General features: G+C 43.1%; 2 protein-coding genes and 4 non-coding genes across 11 annotated transcripts in view; all 6 read left to right on the plus strand.

The window, feature by feature from the left end:
• The window catches only part of LOC106561286 (casein kinase I), a 62796-nt gene extending 48644 nt beyond the window's left edge, over positions 1–14152 (plus strand). The window contains exons 10-14 of one of the 6 annotated variants that reach the window (XM_014125068.3): positions 294–401; positions 2457–2570; positions 5400–5506; positions 8268–8291; positions 8918–14152. In XM_014125068.3, coding sequence (XP_013980543.1) covers positions 294–401; positions 2457–2570; positions 5400–5506; positions 8268–8291; positions 8918–8972 — 408 coding nt within the window. In that variant the 3' untranslated portion in view covers positions 8973–14152. Of the gene's footprint in view, positions 1–293; positions 402–2456; positions 2571–5399; positions 8087–8267; positions 8292–8917 lie in introns of those variants that run through there. The other 5 variants (XM_014125072.3, XM_014125070.3, XM_014125073.3 and 2 more) reach the window with 5 other exon arrangements.
• A 7134-nt stretch (positions 14153–21286) lies between these two features.
• On the plus strand, positions 21287–27563 carry rs17 (40S ribosomal protein S17; the record flags this gene model as incomplete). Its single annotated transcript, NM_001146494.1, is given in 5 exon segments — positions 21287–21310; positions 22210–22361; positions 23898–24003; positions 26099–26164; positions 27448–27563. Coding segments are annotated over 5 exon segments (405 nt in total). The 3' UTR covers positions 27526–27563.
• On the plus strand, positions 21993–22123 carry LOC123724966 (small nucleolar RNA SNORA71). The gene has a single exon (XR_006757443.1). It is a non-coding gene; the product is annotated as a small nucleolar RNA SNORA71 (small nucleolar RNA).
• Positions 23607–23729, plus strand: LOC123724968 (small nucleolar RNA SNORA71). The gene has a single exon (XR_006757445.1). It is a non-coding gene; the product is annotated as a small nucleolar RNA SNORA71 (small nucleolar RNA).
• On the plus strand, positions 24505–24633 carry LOC123724962 (small nucleolar RNA SNORA71). Its single transcript, XR_006757439.1, has one exon. It is a non-coding gene; the product is annotated as a small nucleolar RNA SNORA71 (small nucleolar RNA).
• On the plus strand, positions 27164–27293 carry LOC123724963 (small nucleolar RNA SNORA71). Its single transcript, XR_006757440.1, has one exon. It is a non-coding gene; the product is annotated as a small nucleolar RNA SNORA71 (small nucleolar RNA).
• Positions 27564–27621: the final 58 nt, after the last annotated feature.

The raw sequence follows: 27621 nt of genomic DNA on the forward strand, positions 1-27621 counted from the left end.
GAGTAGCTAGCGTTCACGTGCTAAATAGCATAAGTGTAGTCTCACGTACAATAGTCATATAGCAGCTGTTGAAAGACTGGAGTAAATGTGCTGATTAGCAGCAGCTTGTTAACTGTTCAGTCCTGTATGTTTTTGTATAATAACATTTTGTGTATTATACATATTGTGTGACTACCATAGTTGGGAAATCAAAAGTAGAAAGTAAATTTAACACAAGTGAAAGAATTATTTTTTTTTAAATTCCTTGAGCCTTTTTGTCACTCTCTCTTTCTCTCGCTTTCACTCTCTCTCAGCCTACTCCGGTGGGGGCTGTCAACGTGGACTCGGGTGCATCTGCCATCACGAGAGAGAGCAACGCTAACAGAGACAGGCCCTCTCAGCAACAACCCCTACGGAACCAGGTAAACACAGTAGTATCACTCAGCAGTTCACTTCAGCTCTGCCTGTTTATCTGAAAAAGCTAATAATTTCCAGAAAATCTACTGGAATCAACAAATTCATGAATATACAAATCCTCATGAAAAGTCAATACTATTTCCACTCCTGTCAGTTGTTTTGGACATGGAATTTCTCAATAGGAGAGCCAATTCCTAAATTGAAGAAGATTTAAATGGTTTTGGTCCCCACCTTGCCAGCCACATGGACAATGAATAAGTATAGCTTGCTTGAACACCTTATATTTGTATAAGTGACCTACTGTAGAATTAGTTTCAACGCTATGGAGTTGCATGACTTATGATTATGGGTTTGGGATTGTCTAAATACATCACCTTAGCTCTCAACAAGCTTTACAGTTTACACTACAGTAAATCCAACACCATTTAAATTTGTGCAATTTTAAGTAGAACGAGTAGTAGTGCATATATTTTTTTTCCAACTGGGTGGCTTTGCTTATGCTTCACACACTTCGAGCTTTCCTCTCAAATCTTTTTTCGGTTGGTTTGGTGCCATATGGCTTGATTTTCTAACAGTTCTAGTAAAAATAATATTTCTCCGCTTTTGGAAAAGACCGAAGCAAAAGGAGCTTTCAGCTCGAAGTTAGCACTTAGCACCTAGCACCTAACAAGCTGATCTTTTAGATGAGTTGCTGTTGGCACCAAAATACCTCATCCATCTCCGGCTCTGCCTGGCTGTGTTCAACCGGAAAGAGGCATGGAGAGACGCAAAAGGAATTTCACAACTGGAAGTCCTCCAGCTATTGCTCCCAACAGGCAGTGAAGCTTGTCTCAAATTTGATTGGCTGCAGCTAGAGTAGTTGTGAGTGTGTGTGGCGCTGCGGCGCTGTGCCCAGGAGTCCCAGACTTATCTCTAATCATTGCTTCAGCACTGAACAACAACCCACCTGTTTCTCCATTGGTGCTCCAGTATGTGCCAAAAGGGATTGTAAGAGCAAGATGGAGAGACAGAGGGACGAGGAAGGAATTGAGATGGATGGGGGATTTAGGTAGAGGGCGAAAGAGGAAAGCGATGGAAGGTGAATATGGCAGAGTGGACTTAAAGAAGAGAACTAGAGGTAGAAAAAAGGAGAAATGAGAGGGGGAGACAAAGGAAACATCCTTGGTTTTGAGTAAGTCGACGCATATCACCCCATCAGTCTCTCCAAGCATGAGTCGTTTTATTGAGCTAGGACCCGCAATACAGGACATGACAACCAGTCTGAAATGAACTCGCAGTAATTACCAGTTGAAAGCTCCCAGACTGCGTAAGACCCCTACCAAATCCCCCTGCAACAACTTTATTAGTAGCTAATCCCTCAATGTCCTGTCCCGTGCAACCTGTCCTGTCCAGGGGAACAGTGATGAACGAGATACATGGGGGGATAAAGCAGTGCTTGCTGGCCCAGACTTCTCAATCAATGCAGCCAGGACAAAGAAACAATGCAAGTCTCTTAGGAAAGCCACCAGGGTTATAAAATATGGTAATACAGAAAAAGATGTCAAAGATACATACAGGGTTTCTTATAACTGTCTAAAAACGTTTTGCTTTAAAATCACAAATCAAATTGTTAAGGTAGACTCAGCCATATGAAGTAGATTGTGGGTCAATTTCTGCAACAACTTAGTGTTGAAACGTGAGGCTCTTCTCCGCTGTTTTGGTCCCGTGGCTACTACGCGGCCCCTGCGTGAAGCGAACCCGTGCACATGCGCAGATACTGTATGAGAGTGAAGTGTTGCATGTCGCTCATCTCGATATCGGCGATGCTGCTCGTGGCAACGTCATTTTGCTGAGTCTACCTTTAAATTTCAAATTTTTAAGCTATTGATTTTGCCATACTTTTTTTGGTTTTGACCTGGTTGTTTTCAATTACTTACACGTATTCCCAGCTTCGCCACGCGTCTCACCTCTGTTTTTCTTTGTTTTCCTGCGTTGCATGGCCTGTTGGCACCTGCTGCTCTCACTCACTTGCACCGCCCACCCACATCTTGCTCTGCCCATCCGCCTCCCCAACCAACCAGACGGCAGCATCAGACCGCAGAGGGGCATGGGATGCACAGCCCCACCGGCAGACAAACTCCTCCTACCTGAGCAGCTCCCATCTGGCCGCAGACAGGCATGGGGGCTCTGTGCAGGTATACACCAACCACTGAGATACCGACTACTACTTAGTGGCTGGCTTCCAAACCAAAAAACCTGCTTCGTTGCCTATGTCCTTGATAGCCCTCTAGCCCACAGATCCGAAGGGACGTAAAAGATGAAAGCAATATGGCAGAAACTCTTCATAGGTGGGGCCCTCTCCACATTGCTTTCACCCGCTCTTTGCTCTTAAGATAGATGTTGTACTGTGTGTTCGAAGGTGTTCCACATGCTGTTATGATGATCAACAGCAAAGGCTGTTCAACATGTGTTCAGGAGCAAGACAGGGCGGGACCAGCTTTTTCATAGCAGCATGCAGACATTTAGTCTGAGAAGGAGGCAGACAGGGAGAGACCGGTTCACAAGGCCCACCAGACACATGTTCACTCACACACTCGAGCAAGATCCTTTCCCATTAAGGGAGACCTGGAGTAGAGGTAAAGGCTAATGAGCCACATAAATGATGCCACACATGGATGTCTGGAAGTGGCTAAGCTATATGGAGGGAAATCAGTAACTTCACTTTAGTTTATATTTCTGTCATGAGGGCCTACGTATTACTGTCATGTTTGTGACTGAACGGGCAAGATGCCGTAAGCAGTCATTACAGAGCTGATGTCATAACAGCTTATGACAACTGGTATTACGCTTACTTGAAACTATTAGTTGTAGTTAAGATAGATGGCTAGCATAGCTTTTCAGAATTCACCGATAAATTGGTCCACATGGATAAACTAAAGGCATAGAAACCGTAAATGACTTGGTAACAGGAAATACATTCATTTCCATGACAGAATTAAAAAGTCATTTTGGACTTTGAAATACATTCAACTTAAGTTACATATCACACAATATTTTGAACATCAGAGTGACCTTGAGGGAATTTTATATGAGTCAGAAAATAATGTTCATATGATAGGTTAGATATTCAGTGAGGGAAGAAAGTATTTGATCCCCTGCTGATTTTGTACGTTTGCCCACTGACAAAGAAATGATCAGTCTATAATTTTAATGGTAGGTTTATTTGAACAGTGAGAGACAGAATAACAACAAAAAAATCCAGAAAAAAACGCATGTCAAAAATGTTATAAATTGATTTGCATTTTAATGAGGGAAATAAGTATTTGACCCCCTTTCAATCAGAAAGATTTCTGGCTCCCAGGTGTCTTTTATACAGGTAACGAGCTGAGATTAGGAGCACACTCTTAAAGGGAGTGCTCCTAATCTCAGCTTGTTACCTGTATAAAAGACACCTGTCCACAGAAGCAATCAATCAATCAGATTCCAAACTCTCCACCATGGCCAAGACCAAAGAGCTCTCCAAAGATGTCAGGGACAAGATTGTAGACCTACACAAGGCTGGAATGGGCTACAAGACCATCGCCAAGCAGCTTGGTGAAAAGGTGACAACAGTTGGTGCGAATATTTGCAAATGGAAGAAACACAAAGGAACTGTCAATCTCCCTCGGCCTGGGGCTCCATGCAAGATCTCACCTCGTGGAGTTGCAATGATCATGAGAACGGTGAGGAATCAGCCCAGAACTACACGGGAGGATCTTGTCAATGATCTCAAGGCAGCTGGGACCATAGTCACCAAGAAAACAATTGGTAACACACTACGCCGTGAAGGACTGAAATCCTGCAGCGCCCGCAAGATCCCCCTGCTCAAGAAAGCACATATACATGCCCGTCTGAAGTTTGCCAATGAACATCTGAATGATTCAGAGGACAACTGGGGGAAAGTGTTGTGGTCAGATGAGACCAAAATGGAGCTCTTTGGCGTCAACTCAACTCGCCGTGTTTGGAGGAGGAGGAATGCTGCCTATGACCCCAAGAACACCATCCCCACCGTCAAACGTGGAAACATTATGCTTTGGGGGTTGTTTTTCTGCTAAGGGGACAGGACAACTTCACCGCATCAAAGGGACGATGGACGGGGCCATGTACCGTCAAATCTTGGGTGAGAACCTCCTTCCCTCAGCCAGGGCATTGAAAATGGGTCGTGGATGGGTATTCCAGCATGACAATGACCTAAAACAAGGCAACAAAGAAGTGGCTCAAGAAGAAGCACATTAAGGTCCTGGAGTGGCCTAGCCAGTCTCCAAACCTTAATCCCATAGAAAATCTGTGGAAGGAGCTGAAGGTTCGAGTTGCCAAACGTCAGCCTCAATGACTTGGAAAATATCTGCAAAGAGGAGTGGGACAAAATCTCTCCTGAGATGTGTGCAAACCTGGTGGCCAACTACAAGAAACGTCTGACCTCTGATTGCCAACAAGGGTTTTGCCACCAAGTACTAAGTCATGTTTTGCAGAGGTGTCAAATACTTATTTCCCTCATTAAAATGCAAATCATTTTATAACATTTTGACATGGGTTTTTCTGGATTTTTGTTGTTGTTATTCTGTCTCTCACTGTTCAAATAAACCTACCATTAAAATTATAGACTGATAATTTCTTTGTCAGTGGTCAAATGTACAAAATCAGCAGGGGATCAAATACTTTTTTCCCTCACTGTATGTTTGTATTTGGAGTAGGGGAAAAACATTATTTTAAAAATGTATTAATACAAAATTGAGTTAGCTAGCAGTAGACCTAGCCAACATGCATACATGAGTAACAGTTTTATGTGACTCGTGACAGTCTTAAGTTGGTTGTCACAAGATGTTATCATGACACTTTGGGCTATTGTATGATCATGACAGTGTTTTGTTAACCTTACGACGCAATGACAATGTTGGCATTTGGTATTTTTCTGTTTTAGTCATCCTAGCAGAATTATCTTTATTTTTGCATGACTGATATTACTTTTTTCCCATGTGCCTCAGGTGGTCAGCTCCACCAATGGGGAGCTGAATGCCGATGACCCAATGACGGCCCACTCCAACGCACCTATCGCAGCGCAGGCCGAAGTGGATGTGGTGGAAGAGGCCAAGTACGTTTCTGCCGCTTTTTATTCTGTCGTAGCTAGCTCGCTCTCTCTCCCCGTTTTTGTTTGGTCATCTGTCCCTTTCGATCGCACTTCGTTTTTTAGTTGTAATCAAATCAAATTTTATTTGTCACATGCTTCGTAAACAAGAGCGGACTAACAGTGAAATACTTACTTTCGGGCTGTTCGCAACAATGCAGAGAAAGAAAAGAGAAATAATAGAAAAGTAAAACACTGAATAATATGCTGAACGGAAATATACACATGCAATGATTTATGATTTTACTGAGACACAATTCATATAAGGAAAACAGTAAATTGAAATAAATGTATTCGGCCCTGATCTATGGATTTCACATGAATGGGAATACAGATATGCATCTGTTGGTCACAGATACCTTTAAAAAAAAAAAAGTAGCTGCGTGGATCAGGAAAGTAGTCAATATCCGGTGTGACCACCATTTGCCTCATGCAGCACGACATATCTCTTTCGCATAGAGTTGATCAGGCTGTTGATTGTGGCCTGTGGAATGTTGTCCCACTCCTCTATTGGCAGGAAACATATTGGCAGAAACATGCTCAACATGTCTGGTGAGTATGCAAGCCATGAAAGAACAGGGACTTTTTCAGGTTCCAGTAATTGTGTACAGATCCTTGCAACATGGGGCCGTGCATTATCATGCTAAAACATGAGGTGATGGAGGTGGATGAATGGGACGACAACGAGCCTCAGGATCTCGTCACGGTTTCTCTGTGCATTCAAATTGCCATTGATAAAATGCAAGTTTGTTTGTTGTCCATAGCTTATGCCTGCCCATACCATAACCCCACCGCCACCATGGGTTCCTCTGTTCACAACGTTGACATCAGCAAACCGCTCACCCACACGACGCCGTATACGTGGTCTGTATACGTGGTCTGCAGTTGAGGCCGGTTGGATGTAACAGCAGCATATGTGATGAGTAAAAAAAGTTAGTGCAATGCTGATAGTCCAGTTAGCTATTTGGTTAACTATTTAACTAACTATTTAGCTGTCTTATGGCTTGGGGGTAAAAGCTATTCAGGGTCCTGTTGGTTCCAGACTTTGTGCATCGTTACCGCTTACCGTGTGGTAGCAGAGAGAACAGTCTATTACGGGTGGCTGAAGTCTTCAACAATTTTTAGGGCCTTCCTCTGTCACCGCCTGTTGTAGAGGTCCTGGATAGCAGGGAGCTCTGCCCCAGTGATGTACTGGGCCGTACGCAGTACCCTCTGCGCAGCGCCTTCCGGTCGGATGCCAAGTAATTGACATACCAAGTGGTGATGCAGCCAGTCAAGATGCTCTCAATGTAGACATTGTTGAGAATCTGAGGGCCCATGCCAAATCTTTTCAGCCTCCTAAGGGGGAAGAGGCATTATTGTGCACTCTTCACGACTGCGTTTGTGTGTTTGGACCGTAATAGATCCTTAGAGATGTGGAAACTGAGGAACTTGAAGCTCTCAACTCTCTTCACTCCAGCCCTGTCCGTGTGAATGGGGGCATGCTCGGCCCTCCATTTCCTGTAATCCATGATCAGCTCCTTTGTCTTGCTGACGTTGAGGAAGAGGTTGTCCTGGCACCACACTGCCAGGTCTCTGACATCCCTATAGGCTGTCTCGTGGTCGTAGGTGATCAGGCCTACCACTGTCGACAATCTTAATGATGGTAATGGAGTCGTGCGTGGCCACGCAGTCGTGGGTGAACAGGGAGTACAGGAGGGAACTAAGCACACAACCCTGAGGGGCTCCTATGTTGAGTGTCAATGTGATCGATGTGTTGTTGCCTACCCTCACCACCTAGGTGCGTCCCGTCAGGCAGTCCAGGATCCAGTTGCAGATGAAGGCCATGTCCAGGCTTTCAAAGCATTTCATGGCTACAGATGAATGTTACGGGTCAATAGCCATTTAGACAGGTTACCTTGGCGTTCTTGGGCACAGGGACTATAGTGGTCTGCTTGAAACGTGTAGGTATTACAGACTGGGTTAGGGACAGGTTAAACATTTCAGTGAAGACATTGAAGAAATGTATTGGAAGACGATTTATGACAGTGGTATTTTGGGTAATTTCTTTACTATAACTCTTGCTCAGTCCATGAGATTGACTAACTGTCCAATTCCAACCAGTTTGAAGTACCGTGAAAGCGTATGAGATACAAGAAATCAAACTGCCTGAGCTGGGATAAAATCATGTCCAAACAAGTTCTCTTGTGGCAGGAACCTGTCGGGACTGGGTGGTAAACTGATAATCTGCAACAAACCATCTTTTGGTTGTTAGTTTCAATTATGATACATGGGGAAAAATGCTTAACATTTCTGATTATCTGAATTATTTTAATCATAAAATATACTTTCTACCTAAAACAAAAAATAACAAAATTCCCCTCGTATACTTTCACCTTTCTCTTTGTTTTAGTTTCCCTTGCATGAACTGTGATGATTGTCCTTTCCCCCACTTTGCCCAGCCACACTCTTACGTGTGTGTGTGTGTGTGTGTGTGTGTGTGTGTGTGTGTGTGTGTGTGTGTGTGTGTGTGTGTGTGTGTGTGTGTGTGTGTGTGTGTGTGTGTGTGTGTGTGTGTGTGTGTGTGTGTGTGTGTGTGTGTGTGTGTGTGTGTGTGTGTGTGTGTGTGTGTGGCGCGCGCGCGCGCGCGCGCATATGTGGTTCTACCTTGCACAAGGACTATTCTGCATCGTTGTCTCGATCTCTGTACAGTATTAATCTGTCTTTTCTCCTCACACTCTCTCTGTAGCTGCGTGAAAATGCTCAACCTGTGGTGAGTCCCACTCCCATACACATCAGCCATTCAAAGGGAGTGGACCAGACTAGCACTAAACCAATACCACCAGACTAGCGCCAGACAACATATCCAGCACTGTGTTGGTTTCTTGGCTTCACCCTTGACATTCCATTAAACAAATAACAATGTTGCTTTCATATTGGATTTGAGGCTTCTCACATGGAGTGACTAATATCCTTTTCACACTACTAAGAGGAGCTGAAGTATGATTATGTAGCTCAACTGGAAAGACTCAGGCCAAAGCCACACAGTGCTTGTCTCCGTCAAGAACAGATTTGTGATGGCATTCGTATGGGGTTCACAAAGAACTGCAACGTTGGTTATACAGTTACCTGCCTGCAACCTTGTTCGATCTAATTGTAGAGCATTACGGAAACGTTTTGTGCCAGCTGGGTAGCATACAGTCTGGGTTTATTCCCTCCCCATCACATGCTCGCTCTCTTCTCACGTCACACTCTCGCACTCCATTTTTATAACTGTTAAATGTTGACATTAATTACATATTTGAAGTTGAGTAAGTTTGGAGTGATTGCAGCATAATATTGAGAGCTATAGATTGTCAAGTAACTTTCCTCTTCTGTCTCTTAATCCTTTCTCTTCAGGTGTTGTTGCTTCTTCAAGCGAAAACGGAAGAAGAACACTCCACGGCAGAAATGATCTCCTGCTACCCTGTCCGGTGTCGCTGAGCGAGTTTGGTTTTAAGGAAACTAATGAAGGGACATTTCTGGGAGGGAGTTGGGAGAGAGACTTGTTATATCAAGAGAATGGGATTCTTACTGACCTGGACCTACTGAATGGAACTACTATACACATGAAGACCTTGGCCACAAAGTCCTTTCTTTTCTTTCCTTCTCGGTGGCTGAATGGATGAATGACTAAATTTGACTTTTGACCTTTCCTCTGGATACTGGAGGACGCCTGAGGACATCTCTTCATCTGCCCCAGTTTTTTTTCTTTCTTTTGCTCAAGCGGAGATCAAAAGTCAAGTCTTCCCCTCCATTTCTCTTTTCGGGCGTGAGGAGACCAGTCTATAGACCTCTACCACCTTTTTCTTTCTCGTGTGTCTCTCCTCTTTCTCTCACCAAACCCACACACATCCACAGTAAAAGCCGGTCTTAAGCTGTCCCTTTTGCTTTTTGTTCATGCATATTTATGTCTGTACATACGTAGGTGTGGATGTTTGTTTGAATGTGTGAATGTGCCCTAATGGCTAATTGGTTCATATGCCACGAAGCTCCTCCCACTCAGCCCTGTTTGACTGTCTTGTGAAGAAGGCATTATAGATGATGCTTCCTAGTCCTGAAGTAACCTTGCTCCAACCCTAGACACCTCCATGGTCCCTTGTAGATCTGCAAAGATGCCACAGATTCTTTTGAATCTATCAAGAAGGGTCTGCAGGTTGATTTGGGATTGGCATAAGTAGTCAAAGCAGAAAGAAACTGTAGAAAAGGAGCGAACACCAAAAGAAGCACTTTTCTAATGCATCCTTACCAGAAAAAATCCTGATGTGTACCAATTCACCTCTCAACAATCACTAAATTTACCTGCTGCCTCCATATTTGTGTTAAAAACAATTGTGCTAATTTCAATGATATGCAAGAAAAATGTTAGACCGCAGCGAGTGACCAAAGGGATGTGTGTGGACAGAGGCACTATTATATTACCAGATTTAGATTGAACTGAAAATGATTTGTATTCTAGATCCACATTTGATGCACTGGTCATTATTACCCACCCACTCCTTTTCAGCTTTTCAATTTCAGGCCAATTGTAAAAAATGTTGGGGGGGGGGGGGGAGTGTGTGTATCACCAATAGATCTGTTATGAGTTGCATTTTGCATTGCTTTTGGTAACATTGCCGGTACCTGTAAACTGGTCCCTGTTATCCACAAACACCTATCTTTGTGTCTGTGTGGATTTAGGTAAAGTTGCTTCCAAATGCTGATCTAAGGTCAGTTGTCGATTTTTCATTTATTTTATTTTTTTACCTCCCAATGTTTAAAGCTAGGATTGGGCTAGAGTGAACTGACACCAGATGTACACTTTAGGGTGGCTTCTACCTCCAGTCTGTCTGTTTGTGTACTGAATCTAGGACAAGGAGAACAGACTTGGCTCTCCTATTGATTTAGATGCTACTGCTCCTCCTGCTGGCCTTATCATGTAATGCCTTAATCAGACCACCTCTCTTCAGAGCCTTTCAGGATAGGCATCTGTTCACTGCAACAACACACCAGCCAATAAGAAGACATGTTGACAAGTCTGGTTCCTATATAGCAGTGTTGCTCAACTGGATTCCTGGGGTACCGTATGGTGTTGCATATTTTTGTTCTAGCCCAGCCCGAACACCTGAATCAACTAATTACAGGTTTAATTATTAGTTGAGTCTTATTTTTGAATCAGGTGTGTTTGCTGGGCTAGAACAGAAAATGGAGCTGTGCTGCGGTGTGGACGATCAAGACCTGGACTTAAGAAATGGAAGCTGTAGAGAGGGAGACTATACAGCTGCCTCAATGCCCCTTAGAGGTCAAAATGATTTAGCCTGTGGAAATGGTTGAGTTTTAGGAGATGACACTGGTCTCACTTTAAATCAATTTTAGCGCAGACAAGGTTGAGAAAGCAGAATTTGAAGATTTCAAATACAGGAACCTCAATTTTTTTCCCTCTAAGGTCATCAGAGTGAAAGGAAGTGAAGGGCCTTTTTTTATTCTTCAGATATGCTTATTTGTGTTCCTCTGCAGTCAAAACATTTGAGGTTGTGAAATGCTACATTTTACAATAATATTCTACCCTCTTGGTAAACCTCAGTGTTTACTCCTGAGTGGTTATCTTGTCTGTTTTCAATTTATTTTCTTTTGTGTTGTCAATGTGAACTGAAAATGTATGATGTCCTGTAATTTGTATTTTTTTAATCATTGAATGATCTTGCTTTTTCATGGGGGGAAAGTATTTAAACAGCGATTGAGTGCACTACTTATTTTGTACCTACTGTTGACTGTAGTTAGAATGCCAGTCTCGCTCTCTACCATCTAGATACTATCCACTGTTTCACTTGTGTATTATGGAAATGGTGGAAAGAACTCTGTGGCTTTGAGTCAAGGCTGGAGGAATTGTCAATTTCCTTATGCTTCTATTGAAGAACTCCCTAGTACACAGACAGACACACAGGCTTGTGTGATACGTTCCTATGATACGTTTTTATCTTTGGAGTCAGTTCCCTGGTTGTCTTTTATAGGGACAAACAAAAGCTATGTATATTTTTGAGTAAGTTTATTTTTATTATTTTTTTGTGCTGTGTGCAAATGTCGTATTCTTCCTTGAAAGTGTATGTCTTGAGTAAGTATCTCTGCAGTTTAAATTATTTCAAATGTACTTGAATTGAAAGATGTGGGACGAGTCTTAGTCAAGTAGTGGAATGTCAGGATTTACTCAAATGCCATTGTCTGACTAAATTATGTGCTTGTGAGTGATCTTAATTCATGGATTGGTCAGTTGATTCACCCACCTATCATTCAGACTTTTACACATTGCTGCTGACCACACCAGGATAATTCTGAACTAGGTAAAAGGCTTAAGCTGTGGTGTCGCTCTCCTTCTCTTGCTCTCTCCATTTCTCTCTCCTTCACCTTGTTGTTTTTGCTGGCTTCCTCCCTTCCTTGAAGTAATAAGTGATATAATGTGACAGTTGAAAGAAATGGCTTTTCCCTTACGGATTTCACCTGTCTAGTCATGTCCAATCAGTGATTACTTGAAGGAAGAGAGAAAGGACTGTATTTATCCCAGGCCTTTTGACTTTCTATGACCCTGGTGCAGCATGGAGGTGCTGACCCCAGGGTTTCTTGAGAGGACAGAGGATGTATTTTCCGCGAGTTACCACAGCCATATTGTCAAAATTGGCTATATTGTAAAAATGCATGACACTTTTTGGTCTTAATTTAAGATTAGTGTTAGGTATAATATTAGCAGTGTGGTTAGAGATAGGTTTAAAATTACATTTTTAAGAACATAAATCGTAGAAGTAGGGGTGTTTATGACTTTGTGGCTAGGGTAACTAGTGAAGAACAGTGGCTTATTCACCGGAGTCCTACACGCCCCTTGATGGCAGTATATATTTGCCCATGCAGCCTTCTGATCCCACTGTGGGTAATTTTGACGCTGCACATTCCTATTGCTCCATGACATGTTAACACAACCTCCTCCGATGGCAGGGTTTGTTTGAGATGTCACTCACTGTATCAGGATGCGCTGACTATGAATATGTATACCTCAAGAGAAAAGCCATTACTGTCTCTAGTACACACACACACTTTTTGTTCTTTCATCTCAGTCTTTGCTCCCCAGTGCCAGCTTCATGACCTCTAACCTTCCTCTGGTGCCAAGGGTGCTGAAATGTTAACATGTTGTAGACATGAGCCCTATTCTCTGCTCTTAAGATGGTGCCATTTTAGGCACTGGCATTTGGTGGGTTAGCTGTATCATTGCAAGTGCTTTTGGAGAAAACATTCAGAAATATTTTGTTTTTTGCCATGTTATTGCTTACCTGCTGTCTTCCCAGGCTGTGCTTGTGTAACAACCATACCATCACAGAATTGGTATGGTTGCGCATTTCTGACATTCCATAAAAGGTCTTATTTTGCTTTAGATAATTTACGTGACTAAGAATTCATGAGGCTTCTACTACAGTAATATTGCTTATGATTACAGATTATAATTTCTTTCATTAAGTATTCTTGACCTGCTTTTCTTGCTTGATCCCAACAACCAAAGTTATTGTTTTGGCATCCTTGTTTTCTTGTCATTGTACTTCCTTTTTATTAATGGAACCACTTACTTTAATACATACTTGAAATGTTTTGCCACAGTTTGTGCAACATGTACATATGTACAGTCACCTCTAAATGATCTAGATGCTACAGGGGGGGCATGACTTTGTACCCTCTCCATCAGCAACTAGAAGACGACACTGAGTCAGATGGCTTTGACCAGTTGTATCCTCGTCATGCCTTCTCCATCTAGGGGTAGATTAATTCAACCTGAGGTTTTCTCATTGGCTTTAAGCACAATGTTATTGTACTGGTATGCTTTGTGTATTTAAAGAATACTATCTTGCTTGAATGAAACGGGTCCATCAGGGCCTTAACGACCATTTTCATCGTTGCTGGTTCCTTTTTCATTCTCACTGTCATTCCAGACAATCTCTCCACTTCCTCAGTGTTGGAGAGACCATTTATCGATGGTTGCTTGCAGTTGTCCACAGAAATGTGTAGGGCACGAGCTGCAAAGACTGCTCAAGTGAGGTAGACTTTTTCCGACATTACGTTCAGAGTTGCTTAAACTGTAGACCTCCAGTGGTTAGAGACAAGACTGCAATATTGTACTGATTATTTTCAATTGTAAAGTTAATTATGTTCAAATGGGAGTCTATTTTCTTGATCCGTTTTTCTTTTCTCCCTCTTCAAAGCTGTCTCCTGTTCTGGTAATAGTTTCAAAGCTATGAATATGAGTCAAGTATTAAAATTGTATTATGAATATTACTGTGTTGAAACATGAATGTTACTTCAAAATGTATTTGAATGCTTTAATCTGGTTAAGGGCTCCAATTGTGAAAAAAAACTTTTTTTTCAGGTTTTTGAATTCCTTTTCTTTTTTTCTTTTTACGGAAAGAAACAAGGTCTAGACTCTTTCTGTCTTAAAATGCCTACCCCCCCTTGCCCCCAGAAGCCTCAAGTGAAATGTGTCTTGGGACCTTTCCAAAATCTTACTTTTTATTCCCTCCTAACTTAAAGGGAAAACCAAGTTTGCACCCTTTTTTATGTAAAATAAATCTCTCTTAACCTTTACTCTTGGCCCTGTGTTTCCTTCAAAGTTTGAGGTCTATTTGGATTCTTAAATAAACTTTGTAGTTTCATTTGATGAGGACACAATGTGTTATGAAATTGTATATAGCTGCCTTAATTTTATTTAACTAGGCAAGTCAGTTAAGAACAAATTCTTATTTTCAATGACGGCCTAGGAACAGTGGGTTAACTGCCTGTTCAGGGGCAGAATGACAGATTTGTACCTTGTCAGCTCGGGGATTTGAACTTGCAACCTTTCGGTTATTAGTCCAAAGCTCTAACCACTAGGCTACCCTGTTGCTGGACCCAGGAAGAGTGCTAATTGGGATTCTTAATAAATACACATTTCCTGACAGGCCGCCAGTTGGTGAGGTTAGGCAATAACGCTTTCTCCACACGGGTGCCCCCCAGGGGTGTGTGCTCAGCCCCTCCTATACTCCCTGTTCACCCATGACTGCGTGGCCACGCATGACTCTAACTCAATCATCAAGTTGGCTGACATGACAGTGGTAGGTCTGATTACAAACAATGACTAGATGGCCTACAGGGAGGAAGTTAGAGCCCTTGCGGAGTGTTGCCAGGAAAACAACCTATCCCTCAACAAAACAATGGAGCTGATCATGGACAACAGGGAGCACCATCCTCATCAACGGAGCCGCAGTGGATAGGGTCAAAAGCTTCAACTTCCTTGGCCTGCACGTCACTAAGGACCTGAAATGGTCTCACCACACTGACACAGTGTTGCCTGTTTTGCATGTTATTTTGGAATTAATGTGTCACATATCAGTTTGCAAACGAAATAAAGACAAATGTATTGAGTGAATAAAGTCGCATACAAACATGGTCTCTTGCTTTCTAAAGGCAGGTGTTTCAGCCTAGCTCAGTGCTTTCTGTGGTGGACGGGCAGACAGTGGAAAATACAGAGCGTAGGCATTGGTAATCTTCTCTAGTTGCGCCGTGATTGGCTCAGTGTTCTATCACTCATGGGGACACTAGGTCATCGCAGAATCTGCAGGGAGAGCTTGAAAATTCAAGCCCCTTGGGTGCTGCTATAGATTTACATTAGAAGTACCTGTCCAAGAAGGGTCAAGGTCATTGGCCACAGATAAAATCACATTATAGCTACCATAGCTAGACAAGCAGTCATCATTGTGAATCACATCGACAATCTACTGGCAAAGCAATCACTATTTTGCTTCCCCTGCATGCTATTTGGTGGAGAGGATTTGTGGCTCAAGTCTGGGTTTAAGAATTTAAAACATCTGTCTGAAAGGGTCTCTTCCAAGCTTAAAATGATAAACATTCACACGCAACACCATGGGACAGAAAAGGTTGAATACATTGGCCATGCTGTCAATCCAGCATGACTTCTGCCGAGTTCAAGACAACTTGGAAGTCGGGGAAAAAACTTTGAACTGTCATCCAACTCAGAATACAAGTCGGGAACTCTGGCCTTTTTCTAGAGCTCTGACCTGAAGATCACCGATGTCATGATTCGACCTTGTTTGTCTTGAAAACACCATAAATCCAGAGAATGACAGACTTTGATCACAGTATTTGCCCACGAAGGACCGCAACACCACCTTCCTGTTCAAGTGAGCACAGCACAACAACGCTGAGTCCAAAAATGTCTTGCATGCTGCTGCATAAATGATGTAATATGCCAGGGAGATATGTATACTGTAGCTAAGAAAATAATACTAAGTGAATGTTGTGTAGTAAGATGCTAGTAGCCCATGTGCCTCACCCTAATAATTTGGTCTATTTACCCCTCTTAATTTCGCCTACTGTTCTAACTTGGTGGTGCACATGTAGTCTATAACCTGTTTTAGAGAAATGTAATCATTGAATATTGTAAGAGCTTTCCTTGTCTGCTTATATGCCCCATTTATTTATCCTTGGTGTACAGGGAGAACACTGTAAGAACGGCCCATGTTTTGATTTCTGTTGCTGTACATTTCAAAAGTGCCCAACAAGTAGTTATATTGACTAACGTTATGTCCGTCCTAGCTGCTCAATGTCTTAATCGAAATTATGGATTGCCTCTTATCCGCTTGTTGTCCCCTTATGCCATAGTTTGTACATCTCAATTGTCATTAGAAACCACATTTGTTCAAGCAAGTCAGCCATATCAGCTATGTTTTTCTTAAAGGCAGTAAATGAGAATGAATTAACTGTTTCACTGCCAGACAAGGCTCCGTTGATAGCCAGGTGTAGCAGTGGTAAGGTGTTGGGACAGCTTTATGAAGGCCCTAACAGTTTGTGGGCACCTTTTATATATATATATATACACACAGGGGGTAACGGCACAGAGTCAATGTCAATGTGCGGGGGCACAGGTGTTGAGGTAATTGAGTTAATATGTACATGTGGGTAGAGTTATTAAAGTGACTATGCTTGGCCCCTGTGATGCACTGGGCCGTACGCACTACCCTCTGTAGTGCCTTGCGGTCGGAGGCCGAGCAGTTGCCATACCAGGCAGTGATGCAACCCGTCAGGATGCTCTTGATGGTGCAGCTGTAAAACCTTTTGAGGATCTGAGGACCATTGCTAAATCTTTTCAATCTCCAGAGGGGGGAGTAGGTTTTGTTGTGACCTCTTCACGACTGTCTTGGTGTGCTTGGACAATGTTAGTTTGTTGGTGATGTGGACGCCAAGCTCTCAACCTGCTCCACTACAGCCCCGTCGATGAGAATGGGGGCGTGCTCGGCCTTCCTTTTCCTGTAGTCCACAATCATCTCCTTTGTCTTGATCACATTGAGAGAGAGAGGGGGTTGTCCTTGAACCACACGGTCAGGTCTCTGACCTCCTCCCTATAGGCTGTCTCATCGTTGTCGGTGATCAGGCCTACCACTGATGTGTCATCAGGAGTCGTGCCTGGCTATCAGTCATGAGTGAACAGGGAGTACAGGAGGAGGCTGAACACGCATCCCTGAGGGGCCCCCGTGTTGAGGATCAGCATGGCGGATGTGTTGTTACCTACCCTTACCACCCGGGGGCGGCCCGTCAGGAAGTCCAGGATCCAGTTGCAGAGGGAGGTGTTTAGTCCCAGGGTCCTTCGCTTAGTGATGAGCTTTGAGGGCACTATGGTGTTGAACTTTGAGCTTGAATAGCATTCTCATATAGGTGTTCCTTTTGTCCAGGTGTGAAAGGGCAGTGTGGAGTGCAATAGAGATTGCATCATCTGTGGATCTGTTGGTGCAGTATGCAAATTGGAGTGTGTCTAGGGTTTCTGGGATAATGGTGTTGATGTGAGCCATGATCAGCTTTTCAAAGCATTTCATGGCTACAGACGTGAGTGCTACGGGTCGGTAGTCATTTAGGCACGTTACCTCAGTGTTCTTGGGCACAGGGACTATGGTGGTCTGCTTGAAACATGTTGGTTTTACAGACTCAGACAGGGAGAGGTTGAAAATGTCAGTGAAGACACTTGCCAGTTGTTCAGCGCATGCTTGGAGTACACGTCCTGGTAATCCGTCTGGCTCTGCGGCCTTGTGAATGTTGACCTGTTTGAAGGTCTTACTCACCTCGGCTGCGGAGAGTGTGATCATACAGTCGTCCGGGAACAGCTGATGCTCTCATGCATGTTTCAGTGTTACTTGCCTCGAAGCGAGCATAGAAGTTATTTAGCTTGTCTGGTAGGTTCGTGTCACTTGGCAACTCTCGGCTGTGCTTCCCTTTGTTGTTTGTAATAGTTTGCAAGCCCTGCAAAGCGTTGGAGCCGGTGTAGTACGATTCAATCTTAGTCCTGTATTGATGCTTTGCCTGTTTGCTAGTTCGTCGGAGGGCATAGCGGGATTTCTTATAAGCTTCCGGGTTAGAGTCCCGCTCCTTGAAAGCGGCAGCTCTACCCTATAGCTCAGTCCGAATGTTGCCTGTAATCCATGGCTTCTGGTTGGGTTATGTACTGTACGTACAGTCACCGTGGGGACGAAGTCCTCGATGCACTTTTTGATAAAGCCAGTGACTGATGTGGTGTACTCCTCAATGCCATCGGAAGAGTCCCGGAACATATTCTAGTCTGTGCTAGCAAAGCAGTCCTGTAGTTTAGCATCTGCTTCATCTGACCACTTTTTTATATACCGAGTCACTGGTGCTTCATGCTTTAATTTCTGCTTGTAAGCAGGAATCAGGAGGATGAAATTATGGTCAGATTTGTCAAAATGGAGGGCGAAGGAGAGCTTTGTAAGCATCTCTGTGTGTGGAGTAAAGGTGGTCTATTAACATTTTCCTCTGGTTGCACATTTAATGTTCTGATAGAAATGAGGTAAAACTGATTTTAGTTTCCCTGAATTAAATTCCCTGGCCACTAGGAGTGCCGCTTCTGGATGAGCATTTTCCTTTGCTCATGGCGGTATACAGCTCATTGAGCGCGGTTTTAGTGCCAGAATCGGTCTGTGGTGGTATGTAGACAGCTATGAAAAATACATATAAACTCTCTAGGTAGATAGTGTGGTCTACAGCTTATCATGAGATACTCTACCTCAGGCAAGCAAAACCTTGAGACTTCCTTAGATATCATGCACCAGCTGTTATTCACATATATGCCCTGTGTTTTACCAGAGGCTGCTGTTCTGTCCTGCTGATGGAGTGTATAACCCGCCAGCTGTATGTTCTTAATGTCGTCGTTCAGCCACGACTCTGTGAAACATAACATATTACAGTTTTTAATGTCCTGTTGGTAGGATATACGTACTTTCAGCTTCATCCCATTTATTTTCCAGCGATTGAACATTAGCTAGCAGGACGGAAGGCAAGTGCAGATTAGCCACTCGTCGCCTGATCTTCACAAGGCACCCTGATCTTTTTCCACTAAATCTCTGTTTCCTTCTCCAGCGAATCACGGGGATCTGTTGCCTGGTCCGGTTTCTGTAGTAGTATATTCCTCCCATCTGACTCATTGAAGAAGAACTCTTCGTACAGTTTGAGGTGAGCAATCGCAGTTCTGATGTCCAGAAGCTATTTTCGGTCATAAGAGACGGAGGGCAGCAACATTATGTACAAAACAAGTTACGAATATCACCCAAAAAAATTAAAATAGCATGGTTGGTTAAGGCCGATAAGACGGCAGCCCTCCTCTTCGGCGCCATGGTAACAATGCTCGATCGGGTTGAAGTCCGGGATCTGGCTGGGCCACTAAAGGACATTCAGAGACTTGTCCCGAAGCCAATCCTGCTTTGTCTTGGCTGTGTGGTCGTTGTCCTGTTGGAAGGTGAACCTTCACCCCAGTCTGAGGTCCTGAGTGATCTGTAGCAGGTTTTCATCAAGGATCTCTCTGTACTTTGCTCCGTTGATCTTTGCCTCAACCCTGACTAGTCTCCCAGTCCCTGCTGCTGAAAGATATCCCCACAGCATGATGCTGCCACCACCATGCTTCACCGTAGGGATGCTGCCATGTTTCCCCCAGACGTGACGCTGGTTTTTGCTCAGACATGCACTGTCAACTGTGGGATCTTATATAGACAGGTTTGTGCCTTTGCAAATCATGTCCAATCAATTGAATTTACCACAGGTGGACTCCAATCAAGTTGTAGAAACATTTCAAGGATGATCAATGGAAACAGGATGCACCTGAGCTCAATTTCGAGTCTCATAGCAAAGTGTCTGAATACTTATGTAAATAAGATATGTTTTTTATTTGTAATACATTTGCACAAATTTCTAAAATCCTGTTTTTGCTTTGTCATTATGGGGTATTGTGTGTAGATGAGTATTTTTTATTTTTTAATCCATTTTAGAATAAGGCTGTAACGTAACAAAACAATACTTTCCGAAGGCACAGTATACTGAAGAATAATATAAACGCAACATGCAACAATTTAAAAGATTTTACTGAGTTACAGTTCATAGAAGGGAATCAATCAATTAAAAATAAATTGTTTAGGCCCTAATCTATAGATTTCACATAACTGGGCAGGGGCCGGCCACCCACTTGGGAGCCAGGTCCACCCACTGGAGAGCCAGGCCCAGCCAATCAGAATTTGTTTTTCCCCACAAAAGGGCTTAATTCCAGACAGAAATACTCCTGAGCAACACAATTTTGTTGGAGGCGGTTTATGGTAGAGGAATTAACATTAAATACTCTGGCAACAGCTCTGTTGGACATTCCTGCAGTCATCATGTCAATCAAAACTTGAGACATATATGGCATTGCATTGTGTGATAAAACTGCACATTTTGGTGGCCTTTTGTTGTCCCCAGCATAAGGTGCACCTGTGTAATGATCATGCTGTTTAATCAGCTTCTTGATATGCCACACCTGTCAGGTGGATGGATTATCTTGGCAAATGAGAAATGCTCACAAACAGGGATGTAAACAAATTTCTGCTCAACATTTTAGAGAAATATGTTTTTTGTGCGTATGGAACATTTCTGGGATCTTTTATTTGAACTCATAAAAAAATTGACCAACACTTTAAATGTTGCATTTATATTTTTGTTCAGTATAGATAGTAATTAGGTGCTTACAGTTGTCTTATTTCACACACAGGCTACAAGTGTTTATTGGATGTTTTTTTGCATATCCCATTCCCACTGAGAGTGGAGTCATGGCCTGGGGTCAGCCATTATTGACAGCGACCCTGGAGCAATTCGGGTTAAGTGGACTCCCGAGCGGCGCAACGGTCTAAGGCACTGCATCTTAGTGCTAGAGGCGTCACTAGAGACCCTGGTTTGATTCCAGGCTGTACCACAACCTCTCGTGATTGGGAGTCCCATAGGGCGGCGCACAATTGGCCCAGCGTTGGTTAGGGTTTGGCCGGGGTAGGGCGTCATTGTAAATAAGAATTTGTTCTTAACTGACTTGCCTAGTTAAATAAAGGTTAAATAAAATACAAATAAAAAAGTGAAGAGCACATCGACACTTTTTTCCCCTAGTCAGCTCGGTGATAGAACCAGCGGCCTTTCGGTTACTTGGCCAACGCTCTTAACCGCTAGACTAACTGCCGCACTTATGCGCAAAAATTTCACTCAACTGTGGAAACCAAATGTACAGTAATATAGCTGTAATGAACTGCAAGTCTGGTTATATTTTTTTACGAATTCGTCTACCACTAGGGGGCGGCACCCTTTTCCCCTTGGTTTCCCACATCTGCGTGCCCTCTTATTATACTTCCGCTGAAGCGCTTGTAAAGTCCTCTTCTACCAGCCCGATTCAACATGGTGGGTACTTCAACATTTACAACCCCTCTAAATCTATCGTAATCCTCTGTTTTTTACTAGCCATAATCGTATTTATCTCTAGAATAGTGAAATGTTGTATGTATTACTCAATCCCAGTGACATATTGCGTTAGGATGCCCTTCCTAGCGGATTTTATGAACAATATGAGGATGCTTCTCCGAGATGCTAACGGAAGAAGCATTATGCTAGCATTTGGCTGTACATGAACAACCACGTTTTCCATGTTTTGATTTGATTACAATCAGTAGAGAACTGGCCATGCCTTTAATATTGTACACATTATCCGCAGTGTGGTTAGTGGTCTTGCACGTTGGTTTCAGCTGTTTGTAAGAAATACATTTTGTTCCGTGATACTGATTAGCATAGCTAACTATCTGATTGCGAAATCATCCTACTAGCTAGATAACCATAGGTAGTCTGTTTTCCCAATGTAGGGTACCTATTGTTTCTGACTTACTCACCGGTGTAGTTATTCGTGAGATCCATTTACTAGCAGGTAGGTATTTGGTTGGTAGCCAGTCTGCACAAAGTTGCTAGCTCGTTAGTATTAGGTACGACCTTGTATGTTAGATCCAAATGTAGCTTGCCTGGTCATGCCAGCCGTTGGCGTACTTATACCTCCTAGAATATCAACCGCTTTTGAAATGTAATTTACGTTGAACCCTGTATCGAAAGTGGCTATGGCATTGATTTAAGTGGCCAGGTCATTGATAGTACAGGAAAAGTGAATTGAGGGGCTTTCCCGTGTTCGATGGGTCCTAAGTCCCTACCGAACCCTGGTTCTCTCAGATATTTTAAATTCATAAAATGTAAGCCCATTGTCATCATTCAGGAGATGAGGATAACCTAGTCATTTGCACAAATCCTTTGTTCCACAGGGACGAGTCAGGACCAAGACGGTGAAAAAAGCCGCCCGGGTCATCATTGAGAAGTACTACACCCGGCTGGGAAATGACTTCCACACCAACAAGAGGGTGTGTGAAGAGATCGCTATCATCCCCAGCAAGAAGCTGCGCAACAAGATCGCTGGGTGAGTCTGGTTTCTTTAGCTTTATTGTCTCTAATAGCCAAGTGGACTCGAACCTCAGCGGCATATATAAAGCTTGTCTGAGGTCAAGCAGCAGATGTTGGGTTGACGACCCTGTACAGCAACGTCCAACCAACCGTGGTGCTATTTTCTTCGTTTTCAATTTGGAAGTCACCCGTGTCTTAACTCCTGGGTCTAGTTTCAGGTGTAGCCAGCAGATCTGACACCTTACGCTTGCTCACAGCTGCACTACAGGGTTGGACAGGCAGTTTTCTTAAATTAAGTCACCACGGAGCCAGCACGAGATATGGCTCGGAAAACGTACTGCAATCGTGGATGAGAAATGCTTTGTACTCTGAATTGTCCCATTATTCCAACTGTGATACTGATTAGATGAAATGACTGCTCGTTTTTCTGGAAACGGCCCTTTTCGTCCTCATGATAGGTAGCAGAAGCCACTGCAGCCATTTTGGGTTGTCGGTGTCAGCTAATTGGATCCTTTGCTTTTTTTCAATGCTGAAGTATCTCACTAATTTCATGTTTCATCAATCAAATGTATTTATAAAGCCCTTCTTACATCAGCTGATGCCACAAAATGCTGTACAGAAACCTAGCCTAAACCCCCAAACAGCAAGTAATGCAGGTGTAGAAGCACGGTGGCTAGGAAAAACTCCCTATAAAGGCCGGAACCTAGAGAGGAACCAGGCCATGAGGGGCGGCCAGTCCTCTTCTGGCTGTGCCGGGTGGAAATTATAACCGCATGGCCAAGATGTTCAAATGTTCATAGATGACCAGCAGGGTCATATAATAATAATCACAGTGGTTGTAGAGGGTGTAACAGGTCAGCACCTCAGGAGTAAATGTCAGTAGGCTTTTCATAGCTGATCATTCAGAGTATCTCTACCGCTCCTGCTGTCTCTAGAGAGTTGAAAACAGCAGGTCTGGGACAGGTAGCACGTCCGGTGAACAGGTCAGGGTTCCATAGCTGCAGGCAGAACAGTTGAAACCGGAGCAGCAGCACGGCGAGGTGGACTGGGGACAGCAAGGAGTCATCAAGCCAGGTAGTCCTGAGGCATGGTCCTAGGGCTCAGGTCTTCTGTGAGAAAGATGTTTCATATAACATGTACTATGCTGCACTTCAATCAGGTTAGATTTCAAAACACTACTTCTAATAGCATGGCTTGGAGGGCGTTATTGATTCTATCATATCCCTGACCTGGCTGATTATTGCTAGTTTGCCACCTAAAACCCTGTATCGAAAGTGACTATGGCACAACTGTTGCCATAGTCATTGATGTTACGGGAGTTGACTGAAATATTTTCCCATGTTTGTTGGAATACCTTTTCCTGTCAAACCCTGTCTTTCAAACATATTCCTCATCCGCAACAACCTAAATGTGAATGAAACCTAATTCTCATGGTAGACTAGTTTTCAGTGATCTAGCATAAATATTTTAGTTTGAACCCATTGTCTGATCTAATGCTGTTACAATTGTGATGTTGTACATGAATTAACTGAATTCTGGTTTGTGCTCTTAGGTATGTGACCCATCTGATGAAGCGCATCCAGAGGGGTCCCGTCAGAGGCATCTCCATCAAGCTGCAGGAGGAGGAGAGGGAGAGGAGGGACAACTACGTCCCAGAGGTAAGTGTCCCCACCCACACTTCTGAGCATCAGAGCACAGTGCATCTATACTTGCTGGCACCGCAAAGGTTGTGGGTTCAATTCCCACAGGCATCACATACAAAAAAAGGTATTCATTAACTGAACTATAGGTTGGTTTGGTTAATCAGTGACATATGTTTCTTGATGAGTCTTGATGGCAATGGACTAAACACATTATTTATTGATGCTTGTGATGTATAGCTGGGTGGTGTGCTTATCAATTTAATGGGCTCTATAGGCATGTCGTGATGATGTGTGCATGTTTGATTTGCTGTCCAGTAAGGAGTTGTATTGCTGTGTCCATACCTGCGAACAGTCATGATTATAGCTATGCATGTTTCTACTTTGCCTAGGCACGTAAAGATGCATCCATAAACTGCTTTGGGTCATCGTTTATCTCCTTTATTTGCTGCCATTGGTTATCTTCAGTGTCTAGTTGGGATGTGAAATACCTTTGAGTCAGTCAAATTCTTTGATTTGCCCTGTATCGAAAGTGACTATGGCATGACTGTTGCCATAGTCATTGATAGTACAGGAATAGTAATCTTGAAAGCTTTTCCCGTGTTTGTTGGAATTCTAGTTCCTGTCAAACCCTGTATCTTTCAAACAATGTGGTAACATCGTAAACCCAGACCTGCCAACATGCACGCATTTTGCGTTCCAACTACGCAATTCTCTGTCCAGGTACGAGATCCGAGTTAAAAGTACGCAGAAATGAATAGGGCCTGATTTTATTTATTTTTATATATATTTTAATCAAATATTTACTCAGTGGATTTAACATCCCGATTCTCGAGCTGCAACACAGACATGTACGGAGTTGTCAACGGACATGTAGATTAATATATCATTATTCAACGTAGCTACGCCATGTCTGCCCCTCCTGTTTGTTGTGATGCTGAGTTTGCCAACTGTCAGCTGTACGTAAAGACATGGACAAATCCCTTTGACTATGTGTGTTGTGGAAAGGTAAACACTAATTATTTCAAGCTAACGTTAGAGAACATAAGATGGACATTCAGTGGGCTCTAAAGTGCCAGCAGTTCACTCGCATTTGCTAGTGAAAGAAAATAAATGCAAATATGAAAAATAACTGGTCGCATTTGTGCGAGTGTGATATATACATTTAATTCTGCGTCCCATTAGTTGTGTTTTCGACGTAACATTACGAGGATCACGCAACCTGATAGATTGTAATTATGAGCCACGTCACAAAAAGCATTACAAAAGTATAATATAAACATCTTGGCATTAAATGGCGTCTGAGTGCAGACTGTGAATTAATATTCAGTCTCGTTTCCAAGAACAAAACCCAGTGCAGAGCCTCCCTCAGTACAGACATGCTGAGTGTCCTCATTACCAAGAAGGTTTCAATGGTTGCCAGAGGAACTGTTTGCCACAGAGAAGTCTACCCTGATATCCTGTTACAGAAGGCTAAATCTGCTAGCTACCAGGCAAATGTGTTGAGGAAATCATTTCCTGAACATTTGAAGGTCTCTAGAAGATTTGTTCTCACCCACTGTTTCCTATCATAGCTTTTTCGTTTTTATGAATAACATGTTTATTTGCTCTGCTTCAAACATTTGTCATATCAGAGTAAAAAAAAAAAATGTGGAAAAGACATTTGTACATTTTGAAACCTAAACAAATAACTTATTTGTTTTAATTAATAAAATAAAACTCAAAGAATAAAGGCCCTTGGTGTGTTCTTTCTAATTAGAACTTGTTAGTGACTTTTACATATGTGTGAATGGAATGCGGTCAAGAAAGTATTCCAACCTTTATATAGACTTGATTTGATACAATTTTATGATTGCGATCAGACTCATGAACAGCGAGCGTGCGGGGGAAAGAAAATCCCAATTTGGCGCGTGCGAGTTGAATCTCCAATTTACCGCGCACGTCTGGTACTCTAAAAAGTTGTCAGGCCTGTAAACATTGCCCCAGGCAGCCAGTAACTGCTGTAAGCTCTTGAATTTATGTATTTAACTGTTGCCAGTTTACTATGCACACTATTACTGTGTTTGGACAGTGTTGACATGATGCATTACCACTCCATCTTTTCTGTTACCAGGTTTCTGCTCTTGACCAGGAAATCATAGAGGTGGACCCTGACACCAAGGAGATGCTCAAACTACTGGTAAGTCCCTCACAGGCAGTTACGTTTGGTGTCTTCATGATGAATAACCACTACCTGATCCAAAGTATGTGGACACCTGCTTGTGTATGGAACTAGCTTTGTCATGCTGAAACAGAAAAGGGCCTTCCCCAAACGGTTGCCACAAAGTTCGAAGCACAGAATCGTCTAGGATGTCATCGTTTGCTGTAGTGTTAAGATTTCCCTTCACTGGAACTAAGGGGCCTAGCCCAAACCATGAAAAACAGCCCCAGACCATTATTCCTCTTCCACCAAACTTTACAGTTGGCACAATGCATTCGGGCTGTTAGCCTTCTCCTGGCATCCGCCAAAGCCAGATTCGTCCATCGGACTGCCAGATGGTGAAGCATGATTCATCACTCCAGAGAACGCTTTTCCACTGCTCCAAGGTCAAATTGGCGGCGAGCTTTACACCACTCAAGTCGATGCTAGGCATTGTGCAAGGTGATTTTAGGCTTTGTGCGGCTGCTCCGGCCATGGAAACCCATTTCATGAAGCTCCCGACGAACAGTTATTGTGCTGATGTTGCTTCCAGAGGCAGTTTGGAATTCTGTAGTGAGTGTTGCAACCGAGGACAGGAGATTTTTTTTAAATATTTTTTTAACAAGCTTCGGCAGTCCTGTTCTGTGAGCTTGTGTGGCCTACCACTTCGCGACTGAGCCGTTTTTGCTCTTATACGTTTCCACTTCACAATAACAGCACTTACACTTGACCAGGGTAGCTTTAGCAGGGCAGAAATTTGACAAACTGACTTGTTGGAAAGGTGGCATCCAATGATGGTGCCATGTTGAATGTCACTGAGCTCTGTTCAGTAAGGCCATTCTACTGCCGATGTTTGTCTATGGAGATTGCATGGCTGTGTACTCAATTTTATACACCAGTCAGCAAAGGGTCTGGCTGAAATAGCCAAATCAACTCATTTGAAGGGGTATCCACATACTTTTGTGTATGTTTAGCCTTAAGATAACACCATGGCTTAAACCCTGTATTGAAAGTGACTACTATGGCATGACTTGCCATAGTCATTGATAGTACAGGAACAGTGACTTTGAAAAATGTTCCTGTGTTTGTTGGAATACCGTTTCCTGTCAAACCCTGTATCTTTCAAACATATTCTACATCCTCCACAATCTTAACTTCAGGGTGAAACTACTCACCGATATGAGACCAGGCTTTCTGTGATTTACATCGTTAGCATGAACTTGTGGTGTATTCTGGTGGTTACTTGGTGGTGAAATTGAATTTGGTCTTTCTCTTTCCTCTAGGACTTCGGCAGTCTGTCCAACCTGCAGGTCACCCAGCCAACTGTCGGAATGAACTTCAAGACACCCAGAGGAGTCTAGGCATTTGTAATATATCTCTAAATAAATACAAAATGTACAAAAAAAGCAATGAGTCTCCTAGTGGTCTTGCTGTTTAGAACAAGTAGATACGTATGA

This window comes from Salmo salar, chromosome 10, assembly GCF_965601325.2.
Source record: "Salmo salar chromosome 10, fSalSal1, whole genome shotgun sequence".
Lineage (NCBI taxonomy): Eukaryota > Metazoa > Chordata > Actinopteri > Salmoniformes > Salmonidae > Salmo > Salmo salar.